General features: G+C 44.0%; 1 protein-coding gene across 2 annotated transcripts in view; it reads right to left on the bottom strand.

Moving 5' to 3' along the window:
• BAZ2A (bromodomain adjacent to zinc finger domain 2A) overlaps window positions 1-20032 on the bottom strand; it is a 164923-nt gene that overhangs the window by 28486 nt on the left and 116405 nt on the right. For both annotated transcript variants that reach the window (XM_073613917.1, XM_073613916.1), the window contains exons 16-20: window positions 11623-11697; window positions 10350-10506; window positions 9786-9848; window positions 9544-9688; window positions 3986-4500 (exon numbers count right to left, since the gene is read on the bottom strand). In XM_073613917.1, the coding sequence (XP_073470018.1) occupies window positions 3986-4500; window positions 9544-9688; window positions 9786-9848; window positions 10350-10506; window positions 11623-11697 (955 nt within the window). The remainder of the gene's footprint in view (window positions 1-3985; window positions 4501-9543; window positions 9689-9785; window positions 9849-10349; window positions 10507-11622; window positions 11698-20032) is intronic.

Raw genomic sequence — 20032 nt, 5'->3', positions numbered from 1 at the left:
GAAATCCACACCCCCATGTACAGATTGTAATCTTGAACACATGTTGGCTTTACAATGGCACCTCGTCTTCTCTGAACTTCAACTGAAGTGTCATCATGGATGGTGGACATCATGTATACATTCCTGGTATCCTTTCACCTCAAGGCTAGCACTTTGTTGCATGTCAAAGTTGCTCTTTCTCCCCTTCGCAATTTCTTATTCACTATGGCTTGTGGGAAGCCCTTCCACAGGCCAGGGTTTCTGCGAGGTATAGGTGTAGGCTGGTGTAGAAGTTATCCAGGTATATGTGGTAACCTTTCTTCAGCAGTGGGTATGCCAGGTCCCATACAATTTTACCAGTTGTTACCATGTAGGTCGGGCACTCAGGGCTGGAGCTGGGAATCTCTTCCTTCGTATATGCGGAACGCATACAGATATCCCGTGACTCGCTCGCAAAGCTTATAAAATTTCACTCCGTATTTGGCCCTTTTGCTAGGAATGTATTGCTTTATTCCTAGCTGGCCTGAAAAGGGTACCAGGGACTCATCTACACATATGGTTGGGTAAAGAAATTAATGAGTGGGCGAATTTTATAAAACAATTAACAATAAACAATTTGAACACCTCCAGAGTCAAATCCTTCCACTTAAATCGACGGGCGTATGATGATTGGGGGTTGTTGGCAATATGCTGCTGAGCATATAAATTGGTCTGGTCCACAATGAGTTGCAGCAAAGTGTCGGGCAAAAATAAACAATCACATTCAGAAAAATGTGGGGTATTGGCCTGCACGCTTGGCTGTGTGGTGAAAGGGGGAATTCTTGCTGATCCCGAGTCGGAAGGCAGCCATGTTGGATTGGCAAGACCAGCTGGAAGATATGTAGCGGCCCTGGCTCTTGGGGGACATGGCACTCCAGTGCTGGTAGTTGGGGGATTTGAAGTTCCTGTGCTGGCATTTGGGCATGATGCTGCAGCAGTGCTGGTACTGGGCTTTTATTGTGGCCTTTCCCTGGCGTCAGCGCTGGTAGTGGGCCTTCGGTTTTGGCATCTATCGCTGGCGGCAGCGCTGGTACTGGGAATTTGATCCTGGGGTATATTGCTGGTGGCTGCCTGGTTTCCAGAGCACTGTGCTCTTTTAGGAGGGATCCATTCTTCCTCCGATTCATTTGCCGATCCACTACTATCGATCGGTTCAAACGCTGAATTTGATTCACAATCGGAATTGCCGTTTGAATCTGATGAGAACTCCCCGCTGCTCTCATCAGTCATGGAGAGGATCTGGAATGCCTCCTCACTTGTATAGAATCTTTTGGACATTTTTTCTGATGGGCTGTGCGACGGGCGACAGGTGACGGCCACTGGTGGGCGACAGGTGATGGGCGGCGGTCACTGGTGGGCGACAGGCCACTGGTGGGCGACAGGTGATGGTCACTGGTGGGCGACAGTCACTGATAGCAGTCTCTGATGGTGACTGGTGCACTTTATGGGACTGATAGGTGACAGATGAGGGTCACGGATTGGTTAACTGATGGCGGTCACTGGCGATGGTCACTGATGGGTTACAGGTGCACCGCTGATGGCAGTCTCTGACGGCGACAGGTGCACTTTTATAAGCACTGATGTGGTGACTGTTGGGTGACAGCTGTATGGGGGGGGGGCACTATTTGACAGGTTCTTTTTGTGGTGTTGGTGTAGTACACTACAACACACATAGATCGGTAACTCACTGCTTCTGGCTCCTCTCTCCTCACACTGGAAACGGTGTGTGAGGAGAGAAGAGCTGGTAACAGCTAGTAACCGGTCTATGTTTACATTTAGTGATCGGCTATGAATGGATCACTGCCGATCACGTGGTAAACAGCCGCCAGGCATTGACTGTTTAACCTTGTCGGTGACAAGCAGTGTTCCTGGGAACATGCCGCCACCGACATGATCGCGCTGCACGCTCCCGATCGCACGCATAAGCGGTCCAAAGTGAGGAATACCCATTTGTGATCAGCCGTGACGTAATCGTGGCCAATCACATGGTGAACAGCCATGCCCAATGGCTGTTCACCCCTGTCGGTGAAAAGCTGTGCCTCAGGAACACGCCGCCACCGACAGTGCAGGGCTGCGTGCCCGCAATCACGCGCATGCCCTGTGTGAATGGGCCGTCATATGACGGCAGCCCAGAACAAGGGCCGCACAGCTGTCATATGATGGTGGGTGGGCGGCAACAGGTTAATCAGTTCCTGTAAACCAGTGTTTCTCAACTCCAGTCCTCAAGTACCCCCAACAGGTCACGTTTTCAAGATTTCTCTCAGATGAAACGGCTGTGATCAAATCACCTCTGCAAAATAATGGAAAGAAAACATGACCTGTTGGGGGTACTTGAGGACTGGAGTTGAGAAACATTGCTGTAAACCATCAGTGAAAGCTATATTCATTCATAAATCTAGTTCTGAAAGAAGAACTGGATGGTTTGTTAAAGTAACACAAAAAGAAGAGATCATACGCTGCTACTTTATTCAGACTCATTTGTTTAGACTCGTGTCAGAAGACGTTTGAGCTTCCTGTATATGTGGCAACAATCGGGTAGCGAATATTCTAGTAAAACTTTTTAGATCAAAATTCAAGAGAGATCAAGTGATAGCTCCAGTAAAGTTGGCTGTTACTGTCCTCTTTGGGTAGAACCGCTATGTACGCTTTTAGAAGATCAGGTGGAAATTCCCCTGCAACAACCGTATTGCCTAAACCCATCTGTACCACAATATTATTGATCTCTTGGGGTAACTTCAGCAGTATAACCCATGACACAACCCCATATCAGTATCTTCAACCAACATATAGATAACAGCTATTGTATGGAATGCTGACCTAGAGATGCTCATGGTCCTTTGATGAGTCTAAAATCTAGATGTTCCCATTCACATAGCAGAACTTACTTGCTGAAAAATCCTACTTAGCTTTCCCCTTCTATGTAATTTTAAAGCGGGAGCTGAGGAGTTAAGTTTACCATAATTAAAATGGTTGTAATGTCAGTGCTTACAGTTACTGCCAGCCCCTCTGTTATAACAATCTGTACTACGAAATGTATGTGTTTTTTTTAAAACTCTGCTGCTAAATTGCCAATGTAAAAGAGCCCGCTGCTCTTTTTTCCTGAACAAATGACTACAGAAGGAAGGGCTGAGATCCCGCTCTGATGTCAGCCAGGCGGTCATGTGACAATGTGGAATAAAGTATTTAGCTGCAAAGTTTTTTTTTTTTTTAAACACAGACACAGTGTATTATATCTTGTTATAACAGAGGGGCTGGCAGTAATTGTGAGCACTGACTTTAATGCCACACGGAATAGTGGCAGGAGGAGAGGAGCAGTTTTGGATATCGGCTCACATAGGAGCTGACAGGCAGGGAGGGAAGAGAAGAGGGAGAGACTGCAGGCTGACAGAGGCACGTATACTGACCACAGTATCAGGGATGAGCAACCATGATTACAGTGGTCATCACACTCTAAGGGGGACACAAAAACATGCATAATCAACCAGGGTTTTTACAGCATTAAAAAAAAAAAAAAAAAAAAAAGGGACGACATTTAAACACTGACAGGGGTGCTTACAAAGCTCAGCTTTTATACCATGATGGTGGGATAATGATGATATTTTACTAGATTCAACCTCTAATAGTATATACAATATATCTCCTCTAATAGTATATATCTCTTCTGTCTGTTATTCTCACAGTGGATTAGAGATTTTGCTTTCTAACCATATAGTTGGTTATTTATATTTACCAATGCATAGAGATATTTAAGAATAAATTGCCTTTTTTTAAAAAACGAAAATTATACACCACACTTTTATTTAAGGTTATTAACCGATTAATCGAAACAATAAAATCGGCCAACTAATAGATTATGAAAATAATTGTTAGTTGCAGCCCTAGTAATATCACTTTAGGCATGCATAAGTATACATAAGCAACACTACATTAGTGTAGAAGAGATTATTACACACACTGACAAACTCACCTGCACTAGTGGTGTAGCTGCAGCATGGGAGGGTGGGGGAAGTAGGTGGTTTGTTTGAGAATTGTTTTTCTGAGAAGAATCAGTGCAATGAGTCCTAGGAAGCAAATTATACAACTTGTTCTCTTTCTCATCTGTGTCTGTGGCTCCAGGACATGGTCCAATTTCAAAAGCAGATGGTGGGTTATTCCGAGGAGGACTGTTCTCAGGTGTCAGTACAGTACTGTTCATGATTGCATTTTGACACTGGCTCAGCCATGAAAGTACAGTTACCTGGCCCATGTCTTGTGGCTGCTCAGAAATAAGGGTGCTTGATTGTAAAAGGCCATTTATGGGGACTTCCTGAGATCCAGTGCACTGACAGAATTTACAATGTTCTGAATCGGCTCTTGGTTTCCTAGGACGACCACGGGAGCGACTAAAAGTAAAGTAACATTTATCTTCTGTTTCTTCGACTACCTCGCTCTTCAATAAAGCCACTTCTGGTAACTCAGTCCGTGGAGGATCCAGTGTTTGACCTGAAAATTAACACCGTTCCATCAGTCAGGTCTAGACAAATCACTTGACCATGTCAATACACGTGACTTAAAAAAATTGACTCACAAATACATACTGCCTTAAGGACACCTTTCCTTCTAAGTCTCTAATGGCTGGAGACCATGTGATCGACATCACTGGTTCGCAAACCTGTCCTCAAGTACCCCCCAATAGGCCATGTTTGCAGGTTCTCCATCTTGCACAGGTGCTTTAAATCAGAGTCAATGGCTTGGTATTTTGGACATTTATTTTGTCTAAGAGAAATTCCCAAACCATGGCTTGTTGGGGGTAACGGAGGACAGGGTTGAGAACCAATGATCTACATTGCCTAGGCTGAAATACAACTTTTTATTCCCTTTATTCACAGTCAGCAAGAGGTCACTTTTAAACCTAAAATTATGTGATTTGGTAAAGCTTAAATGTAACTATTTCAAAAAAGCCTGAATTGTAATAACAGATCCATTTAAAAAGACAGGCTAAAAAACAAAAATTTGAAATCAAAGCGGTATTAAACCCAAAACCAAACATTTTTATATATTGCAGCTCATCAATCAGATGTGGTGACTGCATTCATTTTTACTTTGGATAGCAGCATTGTCAGTCTGGATGGAGGGGAGTGTTAGAAGTACTAGCAGATTTAAGCCAAACTTCAGCTCACACGGCAGTTACAGAAACAGTTTTTTTTTCCTTTTGGGATAAAGGTTTTACATGAATAAAATAAAATGTGTTCATTGTAAGCACCCCTGTCATAAGTAAATGGCTTATCTCAACATTTTAATTTGCTACATTTGCAGGACAGCTTGTTCTGTTGAGAAAACAACTGAAAGCCTAAAAAAGAAAACAAATGCAGCCATCAAGAATTTATAAGCTGCAATATAAAAAAAAAAGGTTTGATAGAATGCAGTCACCATTTGGCTGACAATTTTCCAGCAGCACTTTAACATTTTTCAGTCGACTTTTATTAAGCTGGATGGTGCCAACAGGGTCACTTATGGCTTAAATATCATACAATTCAGCAGCTTTGTTTTCAGAACTGCAGGTTCACATATATACGAATTGGATACGTTTTGAACCGCATCCAATTAACATGACATGTGAACTGAACCGGCTTTCTATTGAGCCGGTTCACACATGTTCGGGACTGCTGCAGTCCATTTTTCAAGAGAGTCCTGTACGATTTTAGGTCCAGTTCAGGTGAGATTTCAAGTGTCATACACTCAACAAATTTGCACCTCAACCAGGAAAGAAACCACACCAGCTTCTAAAAAATAAATAAAAATTGCACTGAAATCATGCCTGGACACACAGCATCTCACAAAAGTGAGTGCATCCGTCACATTTTTGTAAATATTTTATTATATCTTTTCATGTGACAAAACTGAATAAATTACACTTTGCTACAATGTAAAGTAGTGAGCGTACAGCTTGTATAACAGTGTAAATTTGCTTTCCCTCTCAAAATAACTCAACACAGCCATTAATGTCTAAACCGCTGGCAACAAAAGTGAGTACACCCCTAAGTGAAAATGTCCAAATTGGGCCCAATTAGCCATTTTCCCTCCCCGGTGTCATGTGACTCGTTACTGTTACAAGGTCTCAGGTGTGAGTAGGGAGCAGGTGTGTTAAATTTGGTGTTATCGCTCTCACTCTCTCATATTGGTCGCTGGAAGCTCAACATAGCACCTCATGGCTAAGAACTCTGAGGATCTGAAAAAAAGAATTGTTGCTCTACATAAAGATGGTCTAGGCTATAAGAAGATTGCCAAGACCCTGAAACTGAGCTGCAGCATGGAGGCCAAGACCATAAAGCTTTTTAACAAGACAGGTTCCACTCAGAACAGGCCTCGCCATGGATGACCAAAGGAGTTGCGGGCATGTGCTCAGCGTCATATCCAGAGGTTGTCTTTGGGAAATAAACGTATGAGTGCTGCCAGCATTGCTGCAGATGTTGGGGTGGGGGTCAGCCTGTCAGTGCTCAGACCATACGCCGCACACTGCATCAAATTGGTCTGTATGGCTGTCGTCCAAGAAGGAAGCCTCTTCTAAAGATGATGCACAAGAAAGCCCGCAAACAGTTTGCTGAAGACAAGCATACTAAAGGACATGGATTACTGGAACCATGTCCTGTGGTCTGATGAGAACAAGATCAACTGATTTGGTTCAGATGGTGTCAAGCGTGTGTGGTGGCAACCAGGAGAGGAATACAAAGACAAGTGTGTCTTGCCTACAGTCAAGCATTGTGGTGGGAGTGCCATGGTCTGGGGCTGCATGAGTGCTGCCGGCACTGGGGAGCTACAGTTCATTGAGGGAACCATGAATGCCAACATGCACTGTGACATACTGAAGCAGAGCATGATCCCCTCCCGAGACTGGGCCACAGGGCAGTATTCCAACATAACGACCCCAAACACACCTAAAAGACCACCACTGCCTTTCTAAAGAAGCTGAGGGTAAAGGCGATGGACTGGCCAAGCATGTTTCCAGACCTAAACCCTATTGAGCATCTGTGGAGCATCCTCAAACGGAAGGTGGAGAAGCGCAAGGTCTCTAACATCCACCAGCTCCGTGATTTGTCATCATGGAGGAGTAGAAGAGTACTCCAGTGGCAACCTGTGAAGCTCTGGTGAACTCCATGCCCAAGAGGGTTAAGGCAGTGCTGGAAAATAAAGGTGGCCACACAAAATATTGACACTTTGGTCCCAATTTGGACATTTTCACTTAGGGGTGTACTCACTTTTGTTGCCAGCAGTTTAGACATTAATGGCTATGTGTTGAGTTTAGGGATGAGCCTGATGTTCGAGTCGAACAGCGAACATTATACGGTGTTCGCGGCAAATTCTAAAGCCACGGAACACCATTAAAGACTATGGGACATTAACATGAAAAAACAAAAGTGCTCATTCTAAAGGTTTATATGCAATTTATTGCCATAAAAAGTGTTTGGAGACCCGAGTCCTGCCCCAGGGGACAAGCATCAATGCAAAAAAAAAGTTTTTAAAAAAACGGCTGAGCAGTGACTTTAATAATGCTTAAAGTGAAACAATAAAAATTAAATATTCCGTTAAATATCGTGCCTGGGGGGTGTCTATGGTATACCTGTAAAGTGGCACAGTTTAGAACTGTTTTAGAACAGTACCACAGCAAAATGACATTTCTGAAGGAAAAAAAGTAATTTAAAAACTGATCGCAGCTGTAATAAATTGTCGGGTCCCGACTCCCGTCAATATAGATAAAACTCATTGAAAAAGACAGCATGGGTCTCGCCCCCCCCCCCCCCCCCCCCCCAGTCCATTACCAGGCCCTTTAGGTCTGGTATGAATATTAAGGGGAACCCCGAACAAAAAAAAAAAAAAAAAAAAAAAAAAAAAAAAGGTAGCCCCCCCCCCCCCCAAATCCATACCCTTATCCGAGCACGCAACCTGGCAGGCCGCATGAAAAGGGGGGGGGGGGGGGGGGGGGGTGACATGGGACGGGACATGAGAGAGCGGCCCTTCCTGAACCGTATAAGGCACATGCCCTCAACAAAAGAAAAAAAAAAAAAAAAAAAAGACAGGAGACACTTTGGGACAAGTCCTTTATTAAAAAGACAAAAAAATAAAAATGTCCCGCGATGTAGATCCATCTCACGCCACCCGACGAGCCGAAAAAACAAAACAAAAAAGGCAACAGCTCCGCCTCCATGGGAGGCTCCCGCCGAGTGACGCTTCTTGGTGACAGCTGTTATATAGATGAGAGTGTGGCCACTCAGTGACGTAAACGAGTGACCCCGTCTTCCTTTGACGTCACGTGATGTCAGAGGGGGGGGCGGGGTCACCCGTTTATGTCACCCGATGGCCCGCCTTCCTCTGACGTCACGTGGCGTCAGAGGGGGGCGGGGTAACCTGTTTATGTCACCGGATGGCCCCGCCCTCAGCTATATAACAGCTGTCACTGGGAGCGTCCCATGTTGCGGCTTTTTTTTTTGGTTCATCGGTGGCGTGAGATGGAGCTACATCGCAGGACATTTTTTTTATCTTTTAATAAAGGACTTGTCCCAGTGTCTCCTGTCTTTCTTTACTATTTTTGACACTTTCTTTGTGAAACGGTAGGGGTACAGTGTACCCGTTACCAATTTACATGGGGGGGATCTGGGGGTCCCCAAAACATCCTCCCCGTGTTGAGGGCATGTGGCCTGGTACGGTTGGGGGGGGGGGACACACACACTCTCGCCCCCCCCCCTCCCCCCTCTTCTCCTGTGGCCTGCCAGGTTGCGTGCTCGGATAGGGGTCTGGTATGGATTTGGGGGGGACCCCTACGCCAATTTTTTTTTTTTTTTTTTACATTTTAGCGCAGGGTTCCCCTTAAAATCCATATCAGACCTGAAGGGTCTGGTATCTGGTATAGATATTGGGGGGACCTCTACGCCTTTTTTTTTAAAATTGGCACAGGGTTCCCCTTCATATCCATACCAGACCTGAAGGGCCTGGTATGGATTTTGGGGGGACCCACACGCAATTTTTTAAAAAAATATTTTGGGTTCCCTTAATATTCATACCAGATCCAAAGGACCTGGTAATGGACTGGGGGGCGGGGGGGGGGACCCATGTCGTTTTTTTCAATGGGTTTTATCTATATTGCCGAGACCTGACAATTCATTACAGCCGCGAGCAGTTTTAAATTACTTTTTTCCTTTAGAAATGTCATTTTGCTGTGGTACTCGTCTAAACGCGGCAAAACTGTGCCATTTTACAGGCATACTATAGACACCCCCCAGGCACGATACTTAAAGGAATATTTCATGGTTTCACTTTAAGCATTATTAGTCCTTAGTTGAGTTATTTTGAGGGCACAGAAAATGTACACTCACTAATTAGCAAAGTGTAATTTCTTCAGGTGTTGTCACTTGAATATAATAAAATATCTACAAAAATGTGAGGGGTGTACTCACTTTTTTGAGATACTGTATGTGAACCGAGCTTTAAAGACAAGTTAGTGCTTTGTACAATTCCAAAACAATGACAAAGGCATAATAGGTCAGAATGTACCAGGGCTTTCTGAGTAACCTTCCACAAAGATGCCACCTATGTGTGGCAGCATCCAATAGAACCTGCGGTACCGATCCTGCCCCAGGGTTGTGCATCGAAGCCTCTGAGAGCAACCAATAATTTTCTTTCGCAAAAACATTTGGCGCTGTAAAAAAATTTTTAAAAATAATTCAAAGTTAAAAAATATGAAAAATAACTAGCAGAAAATTGTATCCTCACTTTATAATATGGATCAATATTACCTTAGTAAGTTTCTCCATTTGCCTTTCAAGATCCAGACTACTTGCATTTGAAGAAACCTCCTCCTGTAATACAAAGCAACAATAGTGAATATATACAGACTAACTGAGCAAATTGTTCTTATAATAGATCTCTCGTTAATTTATTCAGCAATGCTTCAATTTATCATATAACTGGGCGTGGCACTTTTTCACAAATGCAAAAAGAAATCTGGAGTGAAAGAAACAAGAAAGGCTACAATTGCAGAGTTCTCCTACAGAAAATGTTAGTCGCCTGGCTGTCATTCTGATCTTGTTTCATTCACTAACCTGGAACAAGTACTCAAAAAAGAACTTCTGAAATTGCAGATCTAGAAAATCAGGAGATCAGCAATGACAGCCACCATCCTTTTAATAGAAAGTTTTTTACAAGCAAGCAGTTCCCATACAGCATACAAAACCCAGTGAATAATAAAAGATGAAAGGAGACAATTGGGGAAATATTTGCCCATTTCTTTTTATGCAGTTACTGGATGCATTTATTATACATTGTTGCTAAGGACTAGTGTTATAGACTTTCTGCCTTACCCCTTCATCTGCAGAAGTATTCAACAGCCCAGACTTGTCTTCTGCTAAGTTTTCATTCTCTTCAGCAGTGCAAGTACTACGCCTCCGACGACTCTCCTCTGTGCTGACAACTTGGTTTTCCTGCGTGACAGTTTTTTTTCCTAATGCAAACTTCAACCTGAAGGCCAGAGAGATAAAAACAAGAATACAATTTTTAAAGGACTTCTCCCTAAGTGCCGGTTCACACTAGACGCGACACGACTTGCAGGTCGCCTCACCGAGGCGACCTGCACACGACTGCCGGGGCGACTTGCAAGACGACTTCTGTATAGAAGTCTATGCAAGTCGCCCCCAAAGTAGTACAGGAACCTTTCTTCTAAGTCGGAGCGACTTGCGTCGCTCCGATTAGAACGGTTCCATTGTACAGAACGGGAGGCAACTTGTCGCCTGACAAGTCGCCCCCGTGTGAACCGGCTCTAATAGAAACAATTAGAGTTTCAAACAATGTTTAAAAGAAACAAAAAACTACAAGACATTTCTAAAGCTGCAGGCAGGCACAGGAAAAGGAGGTGTGTGTGTGTGTGTGGGGGGGGGGGGGGGCTGGATTGGGGGGCTAGGAGCCAATCAGGGTTGCTGCATGTAAATATACTAGTGTCATGACCTTCTCAGCGTTCTGCTTCTCCTTCACAGTCCAGTGAATAAGCCAGACATTTTTTTAATTTCTATGAATTGTTACCGGAACATGGATGCATGGAGAATTCAGGAGAGTCTCAATGAGGTGCAGAAAAATCCAGAATGCTGAATTTTCCACACCTGTTTGCTCCATTGTGGTGTGAACAAGGCACATACAAAACAACTGTTTTTGGGTTCCCTTGCAGAGACTTGTGTTTTTCAAGTGCAGAACAACGCAGGTCTTTTCACATAGTTTGATCAAACTCTAAAGGGTATCATCCACTTGTAGGTGCTGCACATTGGGACTAGGCAAGTCTCAGGACTGGATGGACAAAAATACAAATCCTTAGCAGGCGCAACAGCTTCCTTATATGCAAATTCAGCTTTAAAACACTAACAATTAAGGCATCTCAACAGCAGACAGACCACCCTACATCTAACTTACGGTGTTTATCATTTGCCACAACAGCCTGTATCACTAGTTCAATTTTAAGGCATATGAAAAAATCCATTGTTATTTTTGCATTGTTCTATTGGTCAAATATTGCTACCATCCTTGCTGCCTGCTGTTAACTGTATTTTCAAAATGCTAAATAAAAGTGCACAAACGATGCAAGTTTACCTGCGCAGTTTACCCTCGATTATCCACTTATTTTTTCGGTAGTTTGACATGTTGTCCAGAGTTTTATCGATTTCACTGTAAATTAAGAAAATCGTTTAAGTGCATTTCAACATCAAAACGGTAGGTTGCAGTAGTAGACAGATAGTATAAAGTGAACAGTGAAAGCTGTGCTTTATAATTATCTTTGACTTTTTCCATCATTAATGGGCAGAACATTAACATGCTGTTTATTACATAGTGGGAAGAGCCCAGGAACTCCAGGCTCATTCCCACCTCTATGCATGTCCCTGAAATGATAAAAAGGGGAGCAGGGACAGAGTGAGCAACAGTGGAGTATTCATTGGCTGATTTGCATGGCGGTGGGGATGCTGGCTGGCAAAAAGTAGCAGTGTCTGGGGTGTTTGTGTAGTGTCAGGAGTGCTGGAAGGTAAGAGGTTCAGAGTCAAGAACGCAGTGGTGGGGGGCATGGATATGGAAAGTTAGGGTGCAGAGAGCCAGGGATACGGAGTTCTTCATAAATCACAAAGGTAAAAAAAAAAAAAAAAAAAAAAAAAAAAATGTAACCTGCAGGAAGGCTTCTCTGACTGACCACCTGATATTGTGTAGGCTCATAGACCGCATCACCCGCCTGCCTAAGGTAAGTGCAATGGGATTTTGTTAGCATGGGGAGGGAGGCCATTAGAATTCAGTTATCTGAAAGTATGAAAAGCCTTTATGTCCACTTCAGACCAATGCATTGTGGTATTGTGCATTTTAACGCAAATTACCTCACCATGTGGTAACATACAGCATTCTGTGCTTTGACATGCATTTAAAAATGACACCCCAAAGTACAAGAACAGACGCACACAAACCTGCACTGTAGCACACCACACAGACATGGTTTTTCTTACATTGCGCTGTGCAGCAGAACCTGCAGTGACCTTCACACGTACCTGCAATATCAGCATACGGCAAAGAAAGTCACCAATAACTTATTTGTGCTCTTCAGTAGATCAAGTGATATGTATAAGCCACAAAGAATTTTAGTGGCGGGAGACTTCTGTGCCAGTCACTGATCGGATCTGTGAAGCTTGCTGCAGGTTAGAACAGTTCAGCAGTACTGTCAATAAATGTCATGTCTTTTGGAGCAGTGAAGGGTTTTTACATTGCACCGCTACCCTGCATGCGCCAAATATTGCTTACCCCAAAGACACCACCACCACCCATGCGGCGGTAGTATAAACAAATGTAGACCAACACCATCTACAACAACCATACCCAGTGGGAAGCATATCCAGAGTAGTCCTTGCACCAATGGAATTTGGCCTTCTAATTTCTTGCCCCATCAGCACACTCCACGTCTCTACCATCCAGCTTCTGCTGCAGCTCACACAGGCACTGTAATTTTCGGGCTGGATGCTTACACTGCTTTGAAAAATTATTCAGATCCCTTGAAATTTTCCGCATTTTGTCATGTTACATAATTGTGAAGGGAAAATTATAATAGGATATTTATTACAGCTTACCTGTAAAATCCTTTTCTTGGAGTACATAATGGGACACCGAGCCTTAAGCAATTGGGTAAACCCAATCAAAGGAAGTTTACTCCCTATATAACCCCTCCTCCTTCCAGGAGCACATCAGTTTTTGTAGCAAAGCAATATACTTAAATCCCAAAGAAGAGGGGAGGGACCTCTGTGTCCCATGATGTACTCCAAGAAAAGGATTTTGTAGATCAGCTGTAATAAAAATCCTATTTTATTTATCGTACATCATGGGACAAAGAGCCTTAAGTAATTACTTAATGGGACATCCTATAGCAATGCCACCTGAGTGGAGGGAGAAACAACCCGCAGGGTACACCCAGACGTGAGGATCTATACTGCTGCTTGCAGCACACTGCGCCCGAAGGCAATATCCTCATACCTCCTTACATCCACCTGATAATTTTTTGTGAATGTATGCACTGAAGACCAAGTTGCGGCCTTACAGATCTGAGCCATGGAGGCCTGATGACACACTGCCCAAGAATCACTAACCGACCTGGTAGAATGCGTCTTAACTTGAAACGGGGGAATCTTACCCTTTAAATAATAAGTCTGAATTATCACTTGCCGAATCCACTTAGCGACAACGGATTTCGACGCTGCCTGTCCTTTCTTAGGACCCTCTTGCAGAATAAATAAGACATCAGTCTTACGAATCTGAACAGCTTTCTTTAAATAGATTTTCACTGCTCTCACCACATCAAGACAATGTAGTGACTTTTCTTCCCTGAAACATGGTTTTGGAAAAAACTATGGCAGGAAAATATCTTGGTTCAGGTGGAAACCTCAAATCACTTTTGGCAAAAAGCCTGGATGAGGGCGCAACAACACTCTGTCCTCATGAAAAATCAAATATGGCTCTTTACAAGAAAGAGCAGCCAATTCTGAAACCCTCCTTGCTGAGGATATTGCAACCAAAAATACCAACTTCCTTGTCAGAAGGAGTAGGGGAATCTGTTGTATCAGTTCAAATGGCTGTTTTTGTAACAGACAAAACTAAGTTCAAGTCCCAAGGGTTCAAGGGAGGTTTTACGGGCAGATTAAGCCGCATCACCCCTTGTATAAAAGCCCCGGACTAAAGAATGAGTAGCAAGTGGTCTTTGAAATAAGACTGATAAAGCTGAGACTTGGCCTTTAATAGTTCCAATTTCATTTTTTACCCCTAATTGTAGAAAGGCAAGAATTCTGCCTATAATATATCTCCAAGGGTGCCAACCCTTGGATTCACACCAGGAAACGGAAGCCCTCCAGACTCTATAATATATAGTTCTGGAAGCTGGCTTCCTTGCATTAATCAGGGTAGAGAAAACTGACCTGGAAAGCCCACAATTCTTTAGAATGTGGGTTTCAATAGTCAAGTCATTAAATTTAGAGACCGTAAGGAAGGATGGAATATTGGTCCCTGAGAGAGCAGATCTGGCCGTAGTGGGAGGGACCATGGGCCCTCCACTGCCATCTTTATGATTTCTACGAACCATGACTGTCTGGGCTATGCTGGTGCCACCAGAATTATCGGCTTTCTTTCCAGCTTGATCCTGCAAAGAAGTCGAGGCAGCAACTGAATAGGGAGGAATGCATAGATCAGTGAGAACTGATCCCATGGGGCTACCAATGCTTCAGTTCCGCATGCGAATGGATCCCTTGTTCTAGCCACAAATTTGACCAAGTTCATGTTGAACCTGGTCCGCCTGCCAATTCTCTACTCCCGGAATGAAGACTGCCGAAAGGCATGGGACATGCCTTTCTGCCCAAGTTCGGATATGGTTCACCTCTTTCTGTGATGAGAGACTTTTGGTGCCCCCTTGGTGATGGATATAGGCCACAGCCATGGCATTGTCGGATTGAATCCTGACAGGACACCCTGACGTAACCTGAAAGTCCAGGCCTTTAGAGCCAGACGTACTGCCCGAATCTCTAGGATATTGATGGGCAGGATTCTTTCGGTTCTTGACCACTGTCCTTGGACAGTTGTCTTTTCTAGTACTGCTCCCCAGCCTAAAAGGCTGGCATCCGTTGTTACCACTTTCCAGATGACTGGTCTGAAGGATCTTCCTTTCAGCAGATTCTGGGTTAGTAACCACCAAGTGAGGCTTTGGGACAGCTGCATTGGTAAGCCTAAAGCTTGAATTATTTTGTTCCAAGCAGACAGGATACTGTTTTGCAACAGTCTTGAATGGAACTGGGCAAAGGGAACTGCTTCGAATGAAGCCACCATGGTTCCCATCAACCTCATGCAGAGGCAAATGGAGGGATTGCCATTTGACCTGACCCTCCGCACCAGTTCTCTTATGGAGTTGATTTTTGCCTGAGGCAAGAACACCCTTTCCTGGGCCGTGTCTATGATCAGACCCAAGTACTCCAGCCTTTTTAGCGGTATTAAGGAAGATTTCTCTAGGTTGAAAATCCAACCCAAACTTTTCAGATAGTTGGTTGTAGTGCGTACACTTTGCTCCAAATGAGCCACCAATTGATCTATAAGCAATAGTCTAGGTACACTACGATTGTCAAGGCCTTTGCCCTTAACCTGGCTAAAGGTGGGGCCAGCAACTTGGTGAACACCCGTGGTGCTGTGGCTAGCCCTAAGGGCAGGGCTACATACTGGAAATGCTGCTGTTCTAACTCGAACCGCAGAAACTTTTGATGAGCGGGAAATATAGGGACATGCAGATATGCATCCCTGATGTCGAATGATGCCAGAAGTTCTCCTCCTAGGATAGAAAACTACTGAGCCGATTGTCTCCATGCAAAAGGAGCGGATCTTCAGGAACGGATTTAGCTTTCTTAGATCTAGAATGGGTCCGACGTCTCTATTTGGTTTTGGTACCATGAAAAGATTTGAATAAAACCCCAGACCTTGCTCTTTTGTGGGGATCTGTATGATCACCCCTTGAGATATTAAAATCGGTCTAGTGCCTGAAACAGACACTTTTTTTTTCTCTGGATCTTTGGGAACGCTTGATCTCAGGAAACGAGACGGTGGAAAGTCCCGAAATTCCAGCTTGTACGCCAGCGTTACCGTGGAGATGACCCAACTTGTCCTGAATTTCCTTTTTCCAGACTTCTGAAAATTGGTGAGGGGGGTTGCCTCTTCATGATGAGGCTTTAAGATTCTGTTTTGCAGATTTCCTACCCCAGGGCTTCTTTTGAGCCTGGGTCTGACCCTGAGGTTTTCCTCTAGAGTCTGACGGCGGAGGCCGTCGCCACTGCCTAGAGGCGGAAGCCCCTGACGCAGGGGAAAGAGCCCGTTTAAATGAAAGGCATTTAGATTTTCTTTTGACTGGTAAAAGAATACTTTTCCCACTAGAAATTGTCTTGATAGATTTATCCATGTCTTCTCCAAATAGTCGCTCCCCATGAAAGGGGAACCCAGTTAGGAGGTTTTTACATGGTGTTTCAGCTGACCAATTTTTCAACCACAGGATTCTACACATATTTACAAGCATAAGCGTAAGGTGAGATGCCTGGTGAATAGAATCTTTAATGGCATCTTTGGCAAAACATAATGCCTTAGGTAGTTCAGCCAAATCCAGAGCTTGTTGTGTAGGAAGCTCTCTAAGGGCCTGTTTAAATTGGTCCTTTAGGGACTGGCAGACGCCCATCGCGGCGACTGCGGGCTGAGTGATGGCACCCGCTATGGAAAAGGCAGATTTTAGCAGGGATTCCAACTTCTTATCTGTTGAAACCTTAAGCATCTGTGCATTGTCTACAGGACAAGTTAGGTTATTATTCACATTGGAAATCGCAGCGTCAATTGCTTGTACTTTCCATTTTTTGGAGAATTTCTCCTCCAGAGGATAGAGAATTGAAAACTTATGAAGTGTACACACGGCCGGACTATTCGACCAAACTTGTCCGACGGAACAAATCCGTCGGACAATTTGACCGTGGGTGGGCTTTATCGGACCTGCAGCAGACTTTCTGTCAAAAATGTGACGGACTTTAGATTTAGAACATGTTTCAAATCTTTCCAATGGACTCAAGTCCGGTCGAAAAATCAGTTTGTCTATATGCTAGTCCGACGGACCAAAACCGACGCTAGGGCAGCTATTGGCTATGAACTTCCTTATTCTAGTCCGGTTGTACGTCATCACAAACAAATCCGTCGGACTTTGGTGTGATTGTGTGTAGACAAGTCCGATTCGACGGAAGTCCGTCGAAAAGTCAGAGGTGATTCAGTCTGTCGAAAGTCTGGTTGTGTGTACACAGCATTAGGAGGGAAAAAATGCTTATCCGGGTGATTCCATTCAGCAAAAATAAGCTGTTCAAGTAATGCATGTGCTGGAAACGCATGCAAAGGATGGGAAGGTTTTAAAGAAGCTAAGGAAGAGGCCGAGTTTTCATGAGACTCTGTTAGAGGCAGCATGAAAGTGGAATGAACCATTTCTGTAAAAGATTGCATCAGCAATTTCTCAGATTGAGAAGCTGAAAAAGATTAATCTACCGTTGTTTCCTCTGCAGAGGAATCATCGGTTTGCTTTTCTTCATGATTGATTGAGGGTAACACCTCATCGTGTGCCCATTGTTCCCCTTGCAAAGCTGAAGTGGGGTAAGGGGACCTAGTACACTTCCTATCCATTTAAATGGAGGATGTGATTAAAGCCGCTAATCTTTCTTCCAGACCCTGCAGGGTGGAGGAAAGGACATCAGTCACGTCTACAAGTGCTGAGATGTGAGAGGCAGCTGCACCATCAATTTGTGCCAATGGCTAACCCCGAGTTGCCATAATTGGTAATTCAGACGAGGATGACAGCATGAAATGTAAGGGGGGTGCAGCGCTGCTGTCCCCCTAACCCTCTGGTCCCATCAGGGGGAGGAAGACATTTTTTACAGATTTTTTTACCTTGCAAATCTCCCTCCACACGCTGTGCAGCCAGACACGGACTGAGCTAACAGTGAAGACAACAGAGTAAGGTATGGGCATAGCCTCAATCTAGTGGACATTTGAAAGGCATGACATTTTTTTCCTGTAATGGAAGAAATGCATAGATGTTTTTAAATACCCAAGTTTCTTCCCTTACCTTATCCTCGCCGCAGGATTTTGCTGAATTAAGAGAAAATCCAACCTTCGTCCATCATGGCGGGCTTCGTTTAGCAAACCTTCAAGGACTGGGTCCCTAAAATGGGGTTCCAACTGCCTTGGGCCATGTACAAGCACCCCATCAGGAAGCTTTAGGAAATGAAACAAGACCTAAGCCCTGGGTTCCAGCCCTACAAAGAGGCATTACAGGCAAAACCTTGTGCTTCGGATACGAGGTCCCAGGTACCATCCATCTTAGGCCTCAGTGGCACTTTGGATGGATCTGGCTTTTTTTTTTAATGGAGGAATTTAAATCCAGCATGGATCCCCCCAGAGCTCCTCAGAGCAATTCTTCACTCGTGACCAACACCTTAGACACTGGCGAAAAAAACTGATGTGCTCCTGGGAAGAGGAGGGGTTATGTAGGGAGTAAACTTCCTTTGATTGGGTTTACTAGTGTCAACACCTGAAGGTGGCCTATAACCCATTAAGTAATTACTTAAGGCTCTGTGTCCTATGATGTACGATAAAGAAAAATGGTTTTCAGAATTTTTTACAAATATGTGAAAAGTGTGGCGTGCATTTGTACTCAGCCCTCTGTGTACTTTGTAGAACCCCCTTTCTCTGCAATTACAGCTGCAAGTGTTTTTGGGGATGTCTCTACCAGCTTTGCACATCTAGAGAGTTCTTGCCACTCTTCTATAAAGGCCAGATTTGTGGAGAATTTGACTAATAGTTGTCTTGTGGACAGATTCTCCCACCTGAGCTGTGGATCTCTGCAGCTCCTCCAGAGTTACCATGGGCCTCTTGGCTGCTTCTCTCATTAATGATCTCCTCGTCTGGTCTGTCAGTTTAGGTGGTCGGCCACGTCTTGGTAGGTTTGCAGTTGTGCCATACTATTTCCATTTTCAGATGATGGATTGAACAGTGCTCCGTGAGATGTTCAAAGCTTGGAATATTTTATTTGTATAACCTAAGCCCGTTTTAAACTTCTCCACAGCTTTATTCCTGACCTGTCTGGTGTGTTCCTTGGCCTTCATGATGCTGTTTGTTCAATAAAGTTCTAACAAACCTCTGAGGACTTAACAGAACAGATGTAATTATATAGTGATTAAATTACACACAGGTGGACGCCATTTACTAATTAGGCAATTGGTTCCATTAGAATTTAATTAGAGGTAACAGAGTCAAGATGCCTGAATACAAATGCAGGACACACGTTTCAGATATTTGGAAAAAATTTGGAAAACCATTTATCATTTTCGTTCACAATTATGTGCCACTTTGGTTGGTCCATCACATAAAATCCCAACAAAATACAATACATGGTTTTGGTTGTAATATGACAAAATGTGGAAAATTTCAAGGGGTATGAATAGTTTTTCAAGGCGCTGTAAATACCCTATTCCTCCACACAACCTCTGCTGCTGGCCAGGAGTACTGCTGTGAAGTATCCCTCACCATTGTGCTTACCACGTTCCCTCCTCACTACACTAGCGCTCTCCCTGTCATCACTGTGCCTACATCCTCTTCTCACAGCCTTGCCTAGAAATCCCCCCCCCCCACTGCTGTCTCTTCATGCCAACCCATTCCCTCTCCCCACCACAACTGACCCCCATCCTCTTCCACCTGCAACTAGGATGGATTGAACTAGTTTCAGTGTGTTCAATGGTAGGTCATAGAGATGGCTGTTATAATAGTCAAGTCAGGGTATGATGAAGACATGGAACATGGAGCAGAATTTCTCCAGCAAAGGTATTGCAGCCCTATTTCTTTTTATTTACCCACCCCAAAAATTGTTAACATAGCATTATGTATAACATGTCACTATAACAAGTTCACTTTAACACGTATTAAAAGCAAA

This window comes from Aquarana catesbeiana, linkage group LG02, assembly GCF_042186555.1.
Source record: "Aquarana catesbeiana isolate 2022-GZ linkage group LG02, ASM4218655v1, whole genome shotgun sequence".
NCBI classification, from domain to species: Eukaryota; Metazoa; Chordata; class Amphibia; order Anura; family Ranidae; genus Aquarana; species Aquarana catesbeiana.
The sequence above is the reverse complement of the archived record's forward strand: the minus strand, read 5'-3'. Positions and strand labels throughout refer to the sequence as shown.